At 42.4% G+C, this 15667-nt stretch overlaps 1 protein-coding gene across 1 annotated transcript in view; it reads left to right on the forward strand.

Annotated features, from left to right (window-relative positions):
• Positions 1-2900, forward strand: part of zbtb40 (zinc finger and BTB domain containing 40) — an 86344-nt gene extending 83444 nt beyond the window's left edge. The window contains exon 17 of the mRNA XM_080181508.1: positions 578-2900. Within this exon, the coding sequence (XP_080037634.1) occupies positions 578-781 (204 nt within the window). The 3' untranslated portion in view covers positions 782-2900. The remainder of the gene's footprint in view (positions 1-577) is intronic.
• Positions 2901-15667: the final 12767 nt, after the last annotated feature.

Raw genomic sequence — 15667 nt, forward strand, 5'->3', positions numbered from 1 at the left:
GCAGTGCTCCCGACATCCAAGTTGAGGCCATTTATAAAACTGACAAGAGTAATGGACCCAGAACTGACCCTTGGGGGCTCCACTGCAAATTACCTGCTAATCTGAAAAACTTTCATCCAACACAATACATTTGCTTTATGTCACAGTGGTGTAGGTGGCATATTGCAAAATACAATTCAAAAAATAAATAGTGTGTTTGGGACAAATTCTTGGAGAGGGAGTCAGGGCCAGTGGAATATCTTACCATCTTACATTTTAGGTGCAATTTTTTTATAGTATTGAAATAAAATACTGGGAGAACTCTGCAGAATTTGAAACTTGGTAAAGACAGCTTCTGTGAAAGGGGAAGTCAAAGTTAATGACTCCGATCTGTGGGCCCTTCAGTACTGGGTGTTGTTACAAATGGGCGATCTTAGTTATCTTCCTTCATAAATTGTCTGGAGTGTCATGTCATTCTGACAAAGGGCAATGGATCAGAAACTTTTCTCCTCTCTGCACAAATGCTGTTTTAACCACAGTGTTTGGTTTTATAATGCATTATTGAGATTGCCATGTATTTTCTGTTTCTTTAATGTAGGTTATCCAAGCATCAGAACAAATGACTGCCACTGAACAGGTCATATCCCTGGAGGATACTGATCTCGGCGGTGTTGGATCGCAGGTGTTTGTGGCATTGCCCGATTCCCAAAATAGTTCCTCAGGACCCCATGAAATTGTGGCTGTGAGTGTGAACGATTTACTTGATGGGTCTGTGACGCTTATCTGTGGAGATACCCCATGAAAAATAGAAGGTTTAAAAATAGAGGATCTAAACACAAAGGCAAGACTTCTGGCGATACGAAAAAGACATTTTTCTTCGCAATTTTTTCGATAATCATGGATCATATCAACTTTAGATCTCGTTTGAGCACTTCAGCAATGATTTTAATGTAAGTTTAGAAACTTAACCAGTACAAATATCTGGTAACTCCCTGAATATTTGTCATGTTAATATCCATTTTAAAAATGTTGAGCTGAGGTTGCAGTGAGTCCAGTAGTACCAACACTGGGCGATGCATTTCAAATCCAAACCTCATTCCTTTCATACTATCACAGTTCTTTAAACAATTGCTGAGGATGTGTGGAGAAGTTTCTTTGACTGCCAAATGATTAATCTGACAGACACAGGGTCCCAGGTTCGATCAATGAGCTATATTCTCAGGCACGTTTTGGTGGATCTCACAGTTGCTTTTGCCGTTCCCGTCAAAGGGAGGGGGAATAAGCCAGGGGTCTTGGCATCAATGGAAAGATGTGCTGAATGTCCTGCCAATAATCATGGTACAGACTCTCGGGCACTGGCTGCTCTCTGATATCACAACCGTAAATATACCCTAGTGTGCATCTACCTCAGCCTGCCTGAGGAGAAATAAAGGATCCAGATCATCATTTTAGGGTAGGGCGGAGCGAAGGATCTGGATGGGATGCTCTTTCAGAGAGTCAGTGCAGACTCGATGGGCCGGGTGGCCTCTGTCTGCACTGTAGGGATTCTGTTGTCCTATGGACTCTGGGTTGTTCAGGACGTGTTCTTACTCAATCAATTTATAATAATGGCACCAGAGAGGCACTGCCATTACATCAATGTTTATAACTCTCTTAAAGGTTACTACAGTTTACCGATGCTGAAATGTCTTGCAAAATTTGCACAAAATACATGAAGTTATGTTTATTCAGTAGGCTTATAAATGAAAGGGAAAATCCAGTCTGTTAATAATCATTCACCAACTATCAAATTATCTCTGAGTTTGTTATAACCAGTTTTAACACACCAGTCCTCTATTTATAAAGCAGCATGCTTTGTTTATTTTGCACCTATTCATTAAAATGAAGAGGAACCCATCTGCTGTTTGCATGTGTAAAATGGACTCCAGTTTGGATCAATGTTGGACTGTAATTACACTCGGAAACACGCAGCACAGGTTGACTATCTGTGTTCTGATATGTGCATCCGATTACTTAGAGAAAGGAGCAGGTTCCTCGTCCACATCCTTTTGATTTGATCAAATTGATTTCAGTTGGAAGTTATTCTTCTGGAGAAGTCCACTTCATTTCCAGGTTGAAAGTGAATCACAATGCTGAGTTGGAAAGAATGATCAGCTTTGTGCGCCTATTAAAGAATATCAATTTACATTTTCACTCTGTCAGCATTATTTCTCCTATGACCTGCCAGTATATTCATGAAAAGGTGCTCTTAATTGTTCTGAAAATCAATATTTTGGCTTAGGGTTTGCTAATGGGGCCACTCGGGATTTGATTTGCACATGTCTGTGTGTACAGTAGTGATCAAATGTTATTATCCAGATTATTATTCATCTCAAAGGTGACAGCCCATGTCAGATTTAAGCATTCACATCAGTAAAGAGCAATAGATTATACATGCTCCGTGTACTTTATGGACAATGGAGGAAGAGTGGCTGAAGTTTCATATTGGACAACCTGCCAAAACATTATACACTAGAAAAGGTAGCGTCTAACTAATGACTGCAAATTTGAATAATCACATTTTGAATACTGTAAATTGGGAAAGTCCCAAATTAGAATGTCTAGTGATATGTGAGAAACAATAGTGAAACGAGGCTGACTGGCTCATAGAGGAAACAGTTCAGGCTGAACCCGGGGACTTGGTTTCAATCTCAACAGTGCTTTCTGAAAGAAAAGATAAGGTAGAACAAATTGGACTCAAAAATACAACAGGGCAAGAATTCAGAGGTAGATTTCAGGCATGCGAAAGGCAGACCATAGGATGGACGTCTCAGAAGCATGGCCAACGGTTTGTCAAGGTCAGGGTACCAGATTAGTTTAAATTGACTCGGTGCTGTAACGTACCGTGGAATGATGACATTAAATGTGATGAAGGTCCTTCTGCCTCTGTGTCTGTGTCTATGTATTTTTTTTGAAAGATGACACTAAAAGAAAAAAGTATCAATGTTTTTATCCAGTGTCAGCAGACACTCGTTAATCCTTCACTGTTTAAGCTGTCTTTTTGGCAGCAGCAGCAAGAGTGTGGGAAGTGAAAATGGATCACTGCAGGAATGCTGATCTGAGGCTTGCATTGAGAAAGGTTGATGCAATCGGAAAGCAGTGCTGAACTATTGGTCTTACTTTCCGATCTGCTGACAGTTCTACTGACTAAAACCTTAATGTTTCATTCCCTCTGCACTGCCTTTTGTCATTCTTATTAGATTTATATTATAAACATGCACATTTTGAAAGCTGGACACCCCATCCAGTACTCAAATGGTTAAATAAACTGAGATGGAAATTGGGAGATATCTTGTCCAATCAATTCAGGATCTTAAGTAATATGCTTAATGGGGTCAACTGAATTTACAAGCCATGAAATGGGTGCTGAGGATGTGAGACTGGATGGCTAATCGAAAGGACAAGCCTGTAATGTTGTCATGGAATAATATTTAATTGTGACAGGCAATTATAGCTGGAGTTGCAAGTTTATGCAACCTTACGGAACCTTTTCAACTGTCTGAACCAAAAGTGTTATCATTGGATAATGTAATGCAATTTTGTCTGTCTCTTCCATTAACCTTGTCAAACCAGAGACTGTTGATGTACCTTAAAGGAAGCAATTGCTGCTGAACTATTAAAATATCCTTGCATCTTCGATGCTCTTCAGTGCTCCTCTCAGTCATTAGATCATGGGTTTTTCTTCCCTATAGTCTGCAGGCAGCAATGCTGATTTCTGTGCCAGAGGAAAATTGAAAACTCCCCATGGACGGTATTGCAAAGGTGTTTAACCGATAGACTGGATATCGAGAATTCATTGGTGTTATAACCTGAAAAATATTCTCATTGTAGCCTTGAAATAAGGTGGGGGGTGGGGCGGGGGGGGGGGGGGGGCGGTGGTATTAAAATACAAGTTTAATTTTGAAAAAGAAATAAATGTCCTTCATAATGGAGGGGACTGGGGACAAGGAGTCTGGTGACAGCAACTTATGTTCTGGTGGCCAAGGTGAAGATTGCATTAAATGCTCATTACAAACAATGGCTGTTGTTCCATCATGTTTGGTTATTGTGATCAGGTGGTTTAAATGGAGTTTCCACCAGACCCTTATTGAATATTTGGCTGCATTGGAAGGGGAAAGAGTTTGGGAAGAGAGCGAAGCAGAAACTGCACAATGAGCTGTTAATGTTACACCGTGTTGCACATTGAGAACTGATAACTGATCTAGTGTTTTTAAAACCCATGCAGAACGCTTCTTAAACTGTACAATGAATAAAAATACCAGTTTACATCTAATGTAATAATTTCTGTAAGATTTATTAAACTTATCATGATGAAACTAGAAAGTATTTTGATCTGCTTTCACTCATGTCTCGTTGTCCAATATTAGAATTCAATCTAATGAGTTTTTTTGAGAAATAGTTTGATAGAATTAATCCCTACATTGCTGACCAGATAACTGAATGGGCTGCGATTCAAATGCCCTGAAAACACTGGAATGCTGTCTTTTATAATAGTTTGTCGTTACTTTGAAACCGTTTGCAGTTGCAGCAGACAGATTGAGCCTCAATTTAATGTTTAACAGAAAGGTGATACTTCCAGCAGTGCGGCACTCCAGCAGTACTGCATTGGAGTGTCAGTCTTGATTTTTGTGCTTAACTTCTGGGGTACCTTCAACTCCCCTTGACATAACAGTGCTTTGTTCCATAAAGAGTTTGATCTGCCCTTTTAATGTGGCTGTTTGGCCATCTACAGCAGTTTTTTGCAAAGTCAAAGTCTGTGGGGACGGCACGATAGCACAGTAGTTAACATTGCTGTTTCACAGCTCCAGGGACCTGGGTTCAATTCCCAGCTCAGGTCACTGTCTGTGTGCAGTTTGCACATTCTCCTCATGTCTGCGTGGGTTTCCTCCGGGTGCTCCAGTTTCCTCCCACAGTCCAAAGATGCGCGGATTAGATTGATTGGCCGTGCCAAAATTGTCCTTAATGTCCTGAGATGCATAGGTGAGAGGGATTAGTGGGTAAATATGTAGGGATATGGGGTTAGGGCCTGGGTGGGATTGTGGTCAGTGCAGACTCGATGGGCCAAATGGCCTATTTCTGTACTATAGGGATTCTAAGTTCTAAATTCTCAGTTCAAAATCGCTATAAAGTTGCATTACAACATTAAATTAATATTAATTTTAAACAATATTTTTGAATGTGTTAGCAGTAATAGTCAGTGCCCTGTTTAAGATCAAATTTCCATGTGTTTTGCCAGCTGCATTAGTTGATGGTGGAGTCTAGTAGCAAGGACCATAAATCATCATTCCAATGACATAGTTCAAAACTGTATAGCTTGGGATGCAAGCTCCAAAAAAACTGACCTTCAATTAGCCACAGTCAAACCGAGATGGTACTTGCATGATCTGGTGCTGAGAGATTGCTGACCATGCACAGCCTTGTCCTGAACTAATTGACAAAGCTGACTGCGGACACTTAAGGATTGGAACAAAACTTGAATGGATCAATAACACTGCCATTGCCCCACAGTAAATCTGTGGGTCAGTACAGAGACCAAGCCCCAGATGCCAAGCAAGAATGTGGAAAAATTAAACATACCGACCAGATCTTATTCAGTTTTTCTCAGGAGCTGGGGAAAGCCCAAGATCATTCAGACAGACTGTCTCGAGCATTCGTTTGTTTGTTGGAAACTTAATTCCAGGTGATTCAACGACAGGGCACAAGTTATCATAATAAAAGTGACTTGGGTACTATCATAGTACTGGTGTATTGTGCCATCAGCATTGACCAGAGAGCAGATCAGTTGCTCCGTCTTTCTATCCCTCCACTTATTGAAGGAGTTGTATTGCAGTGGGAAACACTGAGATATCCATGAATTGTGGACTTGAGAGTTAAATCCATTTGAATACACTTAATTAGACTGAAGAACTTGCCATGTTTGCCTTTTTCTGTTGCTCACTGTCTCATTGGTCTCAGAAATTAGAATCCATCACACAGGTAAGTAACTCGCATTAAACCTTTACTAACTGCCGACAAGTGAAATTAATAGTTGAGTTTTGAATTACCATTATGTAATCCCCCTCTCTCTTGTCATAAAACATGATGTGGAGATACTGGTGTTGGACAGGGCTGGGCACAGTAAGAAGTCTCACAACATCAGGCTGCCTTCTGCACTGAAAAATGTTTGTAATCCCAACACTGGTAATTTTATCTTTCATGCACACACATCTGTTCTAGCTCTTCAATCAAGCTTTCAAATTGTCCAGTTGTTTTTATACATTTACTTGAATTTAAAGCAGTTTAAGAGAGAACTAGAAGTTATCATTGCAATCAATTGAATTTTGATTTGACTTATTATTGTCACACGCATTGGGATACAGTATTGTTTCACGCTGTACAGACAAAGTGTACCATTCATAGAGAAGGAGAGTGCAGAATGGAGTATTAGGATGTCAAGAAAGATCAACTTAATATAAGGTAGGCCTATTCAAAAGTCTGATAGCAACAGGGAAGAATCTGTTCTTGAGTCGGTTGGTATGTTATCTTAGACTTTTGTATCTTTTTCCTAATGGAAAAAGATGGAAGAGAGTATATCCTGGGTGCATGTGGTCCTTGATTATGCTGTTTTTCCAAGGCAGCGGGGAGTGTAGATGGAGTCAATAGATGGGAGGCTCTTTTGCATGATGGGCTGGGCTACATTCACAACCCTTCGTAGTTTCCTGTGGTCTTAGTCAGGGTAGGAGCTATACCAAGCTGTGAGACAGCGAGAAAGAATGCGTTCATGGTGCATTTATAAAAGTTGGTGAGAGTCGTAGTGGATATGCCAAATTTCCTTAGCCTCCTGAGAAAGTACTCATTGGTGGGTTTTCTTAACTATAGCATTTTCTTAACTAGAGGAACCAGAACAGGTTGTTGATCTGGACACCTAGAAACTTGAAGCTCTTGACTATTTCCATTTCGCCATGGATGTAGACAGGGGCATGTTCTCCACTATGGTTACTGAAGTTGATGATGATCTCCTTTATTTTACTAATGTTGAGGGAGTGATTATTGCAGTTGCACCATTTCACCAGATTCTCTATCTTGTCCGTGTACTCCATCTCATCGTTAGAGATCCTAACCAATATGGTGGTGTCATCAGCAAACTTGAAAATGGAATTGGAGTGGATTTTGCCACCACAGTCATCAGTGTATAAGGAGTATAGAAAGGAGCTGAGGACACAGGTTTGTGGGGTACCGGTGTTGAGGATAATCGTGGAAGAGGTGTTGCCTATCCTTACTGATTGTGGTCTGTATAGGGCATTGGTGAGGCCGCAGCTGGAGTACTGTGTGCAGTTTTGGGCGCCGCACCTGCGCAAGGATATTTTGGCCCTGGAGGGAGTGCAGAGGAGGTTTACTAGGCTGATACCGGAGTTGAGGGGATTGAGCTATGAGGAGAGGCTGAATAAACTAGGCTTGTACTCGTTAGAGTTTAGAAGAATGAGGGGAGATCTCATTGAGACGTATAAGATGATGAATGGGATGGATAGGATAGAGGTGGAGAGACTCTTCCCGCTCAAAAAAGACAGTAGGACTAGGGGGCACAGCCTCAAGATAAAGGGGAGGCGGTTTAGAACGGAGTTGAGGAGGAACTTCTTCACTCAAAGGGTGGTGAATCTCTGGAATTCTCTGCCCGTTGAAGTGGTGGAGGCTGCCTCGCTAAATATTTTTAAGAAGCGGGTTGATGGGTTCTTGATCAGAGAGGGGATTAAGGGTTATGGGGAGAGGGCGGGAAAGTGGAACTGAGCCACGACAGATCAGCCATGATCTTATTGAATGGTGGGGCAGGCTCGAAGGGCTAGATGGCCTACTCCTGCTCCTATTTCTTATGTTCTTATGTTCTGTGGGTAGGAAATCTAGGATCCTGTTGCAGAGGGAGGAGCAGAACTCTAAGCCATGAAGTTTGGAAGTGAGTTTCGTAGGAATAATGGTGTTGAAGGCTGAGCTGTAGTCAATAAATAGGAGTCCTAGCAAGATGTCTGTGTTATTCAGGATTGAGTGTGGGGCCAGGGCAATGGTGACTCTTGTGGAACTGTTGAAATGATAGATGAACTGTAGTGGATCCAGGCAATCTGGGAGGCTGGAGTTGATTCGTGCCATGACTAACCTTTCAAAGCACTTCACAATGATGGATGTCAGTGTCACCGGGTGATAGTCATTAAGGAATGCTGCTTGGCTTTTCTTTGATACACGGATGGTGGTTGTCTTCTTGCAGCACGTGGACCTCAGATTGGTATAAGGAAAGGTTAAAGATGGTCAGCTGGTCTGCACAGGATGTGAGTGCTCGTTTGGGTACTCCATCCTGGCCAGCTACTTCCCCTGGGCTGACTTTCAAGAAGGTCGATCTGGCATCTGTGAGCTTGAGTTTAGGAGCACTGTAAATATTCAACATAATCAGAAGGCATTTGGCATTCTGAGGAATGTGGAGGAACAGAGAGATCTTGGGGTGCATATTCACACATCTCTGAAGGTTGCCACTTAAGTGGATAGAGTCGTGAAGAAGGCTTATAGTGTGTTAGCGTTTATTAACAGGGGGTTTGAGTTTAAGAGCCGTGGGCTTATGCTGCAACTACACAGGATCTTGATGAGACCACATTTGGAATATTGTGTTCAGTTCTGGTCACCTCACTATAAGAAGGATGTGGAAGCATTGGAGAGAGTGCAGAGGAGATTTACCAGGATGCTGCCTGGTTTGGAGGGTAGGTCTTATGAGGAACGGTTGAGGGAGCTGGGGCTTTCCTCTTTGGAGGAGGATGAGAGGCGACTTAATAGAGGTTTATAAGATGATGAGGGGGATTGATAGAGTGGACATTCAGAGACTCTTTTCTCGGATGGATGTAGCTGTTACTAGGGGGTAGCTGTTACTAGGGGTGGGAGATATAGGAGGAATGTCCGAGGTAGATTCTTCACCCAGAGAGTGGTTGGGGTGTGGAATGCACTGCCTGCTGTGATAGTGGAGTCGGACACTTTAGGAACTTTCAAACGGTTATTGGATAGTCACATGGAGCACTCCAGAATGACAGGGAGTGGGATTGAACAAAGAACAAAAACAGCCCGGGAAACAGGCCCAACGAGCCCGCGCCGCCATTTTAACATTACCAGTCCCCCTCTCCACCCATGACCCTTATCTATTGTTTTATGGCCATCCAGATTGAGGGAAACTGATTTAGGGACAATTTATTCCTGCCAATCAGCCTAATAGCACATCTTTGGGGTGTGGGAGGAAACCGGAGCACCCGGAGAAAACCCACGCAAGCACGGGGAGAATGCGCAAACTCCCACAGACACCGGCCCAAATCCATGTGTCTGCACAGCAATCAGCGATAGTCACTGAGCTGTCGTCTGGCCCAGTATCTGGTCCAGTTTAGGCACACACTAACGACATGAAGCACTAGGCCAATCTCGAACGTTCAAGAGCAGCCCCAGTACGACCCATCGCGTGTATGCCCCTCGTTGGACACGAGGCGGACCGACTTAAAACTTGTGAATTAAAAGGGAAAAACATTATTGTCATACCACATCCTTTTACGTTACCAGGGATGTCCCAATGCTAATGAACCTTATTTAAAACAATCTCCTATATCCTCCCATCTCCAACCCACTCATGTGTCTGTCTAAGTAATTCTTAAACAACTCCAGTGTGCCTGCCTCCACCACCTTACTAGGCAGAGCATTCCATACCCCCACTACCCTCTGTGTGAAAAACCTCCCTCTAACATCTGTGTTATACCTCTCCCCCCCTCACCTTAAGCCCATGGCCTCTCGTAGTGTGTGTCTCTAACATAGGAAATAGCTTATCTCTGTTTATCTATACCCTTCATAATCTTATATACCTCTATTAGATTCCCCCCTCAGTCACTGTCTTTCAAGGGAAAACAGCCCCAATTTGCTCAAACTTTCCTCATAACCCAGTCCTTCCATACCAGGCAACATCCTGGTAAACCTCCTCTGCACTCTCTCCAGAGTCTCCACGTCCTTCCGGTAGTAAGGCGACCAGAACTGGACGCAGTACTCCAAATGCGGTCTAACCAACGTTTGCTGATCGCACCACTGACTCCCTCTTCCAAGTCATTTATATACACTACGAAGAGAAGAAGTCCCAGTACTGAGCCCTGCGGCACACCACTAGTGACAGACCTCCAGCTAGAAAAGGACCCATCCACTACTACTCTCTGTCTCCTCTTAGCAAGCCAGTTCTCAACCCATTTAGATACCTGGCCTTGTGTCCCATGAGCCTTAATCTTTTCTACCAACCTACCATGGGGGACTTCGTCAAACGCCTTACTGAAATCCATATAGACGACATCAACGGCTCGTCCTTCGTCGACCGTTTTTGTCACCTCAAAAAATTCTACCAGATTCGTAAGGCAAGACTTCCCCTTGACAAAGCCACGCTGTGTATCCTTAATCAGATCGCAAAGCTCTAAGTGCTCATACATCCTATCCCTAAGAATCCTCTCCATCAACTTGCCCACCACTGATGTCAAACTCACTGGCCTATAGTTACCCGGGTTATCCCTCCTACCCTTTTTAAACAATGGTGCCACGTTTGCTATCCTCCAGTCCTCTGGGACCTCACCTGTGTCCAAAGAAGAGACAAAGATTTGTGTCAGAGGCCCAGCAATCTCATCCCTCACCTCCCTAAGTAGCCGAGGATAAATGCAATCGGGCCCCGGAGATTTATCGGTTTTAATACTACCGAAAAGCCCTAACACTTCTTCCCTCATAATCGATAGTTCCTTCAATTGGTCTAAAGCTCCCTCGATGCCCGTACCAGACATCAAGCCCCTCTGTGAATACCGACGCAGAGTATTCATTCAGGATCTCCCCCATTCCTTCAGACTCTAAGCACAATTCCCCTCCTCTGTCCCTGAGAGGACCAATTTTTCCCCTAGCCACCCTTTTGCTCCTAACATAGGAGTAAAACACCTTTGGATTTTCCTTAATCCTACCTGCCAAAGCCATTTCATGCCCCCTTTTTGCCCTCCTAACTCCCCTTTTGAGATCCCTCTTACTCTCTCTGTATTCCTCCAATGCTCTCTCTGTTCCCAGTTGCTTAGACCTGACGTACGCCTCTCGTTTCTTCCTGACCAGGTCCTCAATATCTCTAATAATCCACAGCTCTCTAATCCTACCTTTCCCATCCTTCCTCCTAACCAGCACATGCCTTTCCTGCACCCATTTCAGTTTTCCCTTGAAAGACTCCCACATGCCTAACGTGGTCTTGCCTTCCAACAGCCTATCCCAGTCTGTATCCCTAAGCTCCTGCCTAATCCGGCTGTATCTAGCCTTCCCCCAATTTAGCACCCTCCCCTTAGGACAGCTCTCATCTTTTTCCATTCGTATCCAAAGTAGACAGTTGTGGTCACTATTAGCCACATGTTCACCTACCGCAACCTCAACCACCTGACCTGGCTCATTGCCCAGAACTAAATCCAGTATCGCCCCCTCTCTAGTCGGGCTATCTACATACTGCTGCAAGGACCCTTCCAATACACATCTTACGAATTCCTCCCTGTCCAAACCCCCAGCTCTAGGTGCCTTCCAATCCACTCCAGGGAGATTAAAATCTCCCACTACAACAATACTGTTCTTCCTACACTTATCCAAAATGTCTCTACGTATACCCTCTTCCACTGCCCGCGGGCTGTCGGGTGGCCTGTAGTACACCCCCTTCCTATTCACTCCCTTCCTATTCCTCAACGCCACCCACAGAAACTCAATTTCCAACCCCTCCATGTTATCCTCCCTCTGCACCGCTGTGATGTGATCCCTAACCAACAGCGCCACTCCCCCTCCTCTTTTCGACCCTCCCCTGTCATGCTTAAAACACTTATACCCAGGAATATTTAGCTGCCAGTCCTGCCCTTCCTTTAACCAGGTCTCCGTCACTGCCACCACATCTAAATTCCTCGCGAACATCAAGGCCTTAAGTTCATCTGTTTTACCTGTCACACTCCTCGCATTAAAACAGATGCACTGAAGACCCTCAGGCCCACTCGGATCCTCCTTCTCCTGGGAGATTTTCCTATCATCTAGACTTACCCTGTCACCCAACTCACTCCCAATCCCAGTGCCTACTGAGCTATCTGTCTCCTCCCCACCCCCCCTCCATATTAGTTTAAACCCTGCCGAAACACTCCAGCTAACCTCCCAGCTAAAATATTTCATGTGGAGGGTAAAATCTGTGTACACCTATTTACTAAAGAAATTTAAAAAGTTGTGTTTGTTGATGTAGTGTCTCACAACATCAAAAAGTGATTTAAAGCCAATAAAATATGTTTGGAGTACAATCACTACTGTGCATGGTAAACCCTACAGCACAGCAAGTTCCCTCAAAAAATACAAGCAAATAGGTGGCCAGCTAATCTATTTTATTAATGATATTGTTGTGTGTGAATGCTCTGTGTGTTTACAAGCAAAGCTGACTTTAAAATCATAATTTCATCAGAAACTTCTTTGCCCAGTGGAATGTTTTGTGGTTTCAACACTGAAAATTCAGCTGAATATTTTATAATTTGGACATTGTGTGACATTAACACTGAAGTCACAGCCAATCCCTAATGACCACTTTGGTATTCACACAACTATTGCTTCATTAGAAAGTGCCCAGAGTGAGTCTATATACATTCATCGAGTCAATATTTCCTGGGTGTGAAATGACTGGAAGAATTATTGTCTTTGAATGATTAATAACCCAATAATTGCTGTTCAATAGATATTAAACATGAATTATAGAACAGAATCCTACATCGCAGAAGGAGGCCATTCAACCCATTGAGTCTGCATCAACCACTATCCCACTCAGACCCCATCCTCATAACCCAATGCATTTCCCTAGCTAGTTCCCCTGACACTAAGAGGCAATTTTAGCATAGCCAATCAACCTAACCCACACATCTTTGGACTGTGGGAGGAAACCGGAGCCCCCAGAGGAAACTCATGCAGACACGAGGAGAACGTGCAAACTCCACACAGGCAGTGACCCAAACCGGGAATCAAACCCTGGGTCCCTGGAGCTATGAGGCAGCAGTGCTAACCACTGTGCCACCGTGTCACCCCAGAAGGCGCTCATCTTTTGCTGGTATGACTACACTGCAACGGTTAATTGTGTTAATACTACAATGCTATAATTTGGCTGCAGCCCTGATGAATTACCAAGTTGCAATATTTATTCTGTTGCGAGAGTTGTCAGATCACCTGCTCTGAGTGGAACAAACGAGCACCTGTAATACAAAGAGGGAATAATTGTTCTGTCTGAAATATTATAGCTTTTGATGAATTTATTCTGAGAAAGACAGCTGCATTATTTTAGCAAAGTATGCAGTTTAGTTTCTAGTTAATCTGTCCTCCCATTAGACTGGTAGATCTAATTCAGTGTGTGTATTCACAAAGGAACTGAAATTCCAACTTACTTTTCTCATTAAACACCTGGATGATCTGCTTTGCGCGTGGAACAATAAGTTGATAGATCAGAAATGACCTCCTACGGTAAGTTGTTTTATGGCCTCTCAAGAAATAGTTTCCTTAATAGCAGACCTGCTACTTAATTATGTTCTATTGTTGATTTATGAAAAGACAGTGGCAATGTTATTTCCTGTAATGTATAGGCAACAATTCTACCTCGCCGTGCCGATCCGTCACAAGAAAGACCCTCACATCAGTCATCAGATATCTCAAGTTAAACTGCCTCCATCTTCGGAACGGATTTTTTTAGACGGAACCTCCAGAGCAGATTATATAGCTCAGTAACTACCTTTAAATATAAATATGCTACAATCCACCAACTCAAATATGCAAACTAAACACTGACACTGCAGCAGAATGCAAGGAATTGCAGTCATAAATCAAACACACTTTCCTTCCTGCGCTTTGGGACCATTTAAGTTCCTTTGTTTTATTTTAGCTGTGTAACTTATCCTCAACAGCTGTGGATGTGTGTGTTAAATACAGTTTGCCTTTTGATGGATTTTTATTTAAAAATGGGTTGTTACACGGCTGGACTTTGCCGATAAGCAGTTGTAAATTCCCCATTCATTGATCTCTTTGGCGCTGCTATTTTATTCTCTTCTAATTGACAAAGTACATTTGAGATAAAGGGAGTAAGTTTTACATTTATATAGCATTTTTCATGGTATCAGAATGTCCCAAAGTGCTTTACATTCAGTTTTGAACTATTTTGGGAATTATTGGTAAATATCAAAATGGCTCAATAGCAATGGACAGTAAACTAAACTACCTCAAGAACATTCAAATCAATAAAACATCTCGTGTCGTCCTATTGTTTGACCCCTTAAGAAGTATTTTCATCTCTAATATGCAAATAGCAAGCTGGAAAGGTTTATCACAAGCCTCTTATACAACCTACACAATTTTCATTCCAGTAAAATTAAAGTGAACCATTTCCCCCGGAAGTATGTGGTTCATTTGTCACCCATAATCCAGATCTTTATTTTTAATTCATTCATTGGCTGTGGGTGTCATTGGCTAGTTGCCCTTCCTACTTGCCCTGAGAAGATGGTGGTGAGCTGCCTTCCTGAACAGCTGAATTGTAGGTATACCCACAGTGCTGCTAGGGAGGATTTTGATCCAGCAACAGTAAAGGAACGGTGATACATTTACAAGTCAGAATGGTGAGTGGCTTCGATGGGAACTTCCAGGTGGGGTCGTTCCTATCTGCTGCCCTTCTCTTAAGTGATGGAGGTGGCGGGTTTGGAAGACACTGTCAATGGAGCCTTGGTAAGTTTCTTCAGTGCATCTTGGAGATGGCACATGCTGCTTGTCTTGTAAACTTGTCCTTGTTCCTTAAAGTTTGGAAGCTGTGTCACGTGTGCAGAGCGTTACAACTAAGCACAGAATGGCCTATACCTTCTGACTAGCAGCGGAAAGTCATGGGCCATTAAAAATAGTTCAAAAATCGTGATCTAACTCAAGACGGGAGCAGCAGTCATTGGCCTTTGGTGGGACAATCTCTGCAGCCTGGCACAGGAGGACTCCAGCCATGCTAGCTATTGACAGGGCCAGTCTGGGAATGTCCATTGAGGTCTAGCTTTGAGCTAGTGAGATCGTAACGATTTCCAGCTATTATAAAGGTACGTCGAATTATTAAATTTATTTGTGCTAATTCTTTAGCAGTGAATTGGTTAATTTAAAATGTAGTTCTTAATTTTATTTTTATCATTGATGGGTATTATTTAATATGTATAAATGAATATAGGTTTTGTTATTTGTTCTAAATCTGTGAGATTACTATTTAAACCTGCATTATATTGTTATGTAATTTTATATATGGCATGTTTATAATGTTCATATGTTTTAATTTAGAATATGGAAAATTAAAACATAATTGGGGAAGAGATGTCAGAGCTTCTCGGACTATAATTTGGATATCTTTATTGTATGGGCTTAAACAATGGAGAGTTCACATCTTACACTGTAGAAAATCAAAACTACCAAGAGATTATCGTTAATACTCTTCTGATTTGTTTACTTCATTTATAATTATCTCATATTTAAATGTTGCATTTTGATGTTTCAATCAAGCATTTGTAAAATTTTGGAAAGTTTAATGGAAATCGTTTATTTACAAAATAGTGTTACAAGTACAAAATTTTGATGAGGTGTTAACATT

Source organism: Carcharhinus amblyrhynchos, unplaced genomic scaffold, assembly GCF_965287045.1.
Source record: "Carcharhinus amblyrhynchos unplaced genomic scaffold, sCarAmb.v2.hapA scaffold_41, whole genome shotgun sequence".
In the NCBI taxonomy this organism is placed as follows: Eukaryota; Metazoa; Chordata; class Chondrichthyes; order Carcharhiniformes; family Carcharhinidae; genus Carcharhinus; species Carcharhinus amblyrhynchos.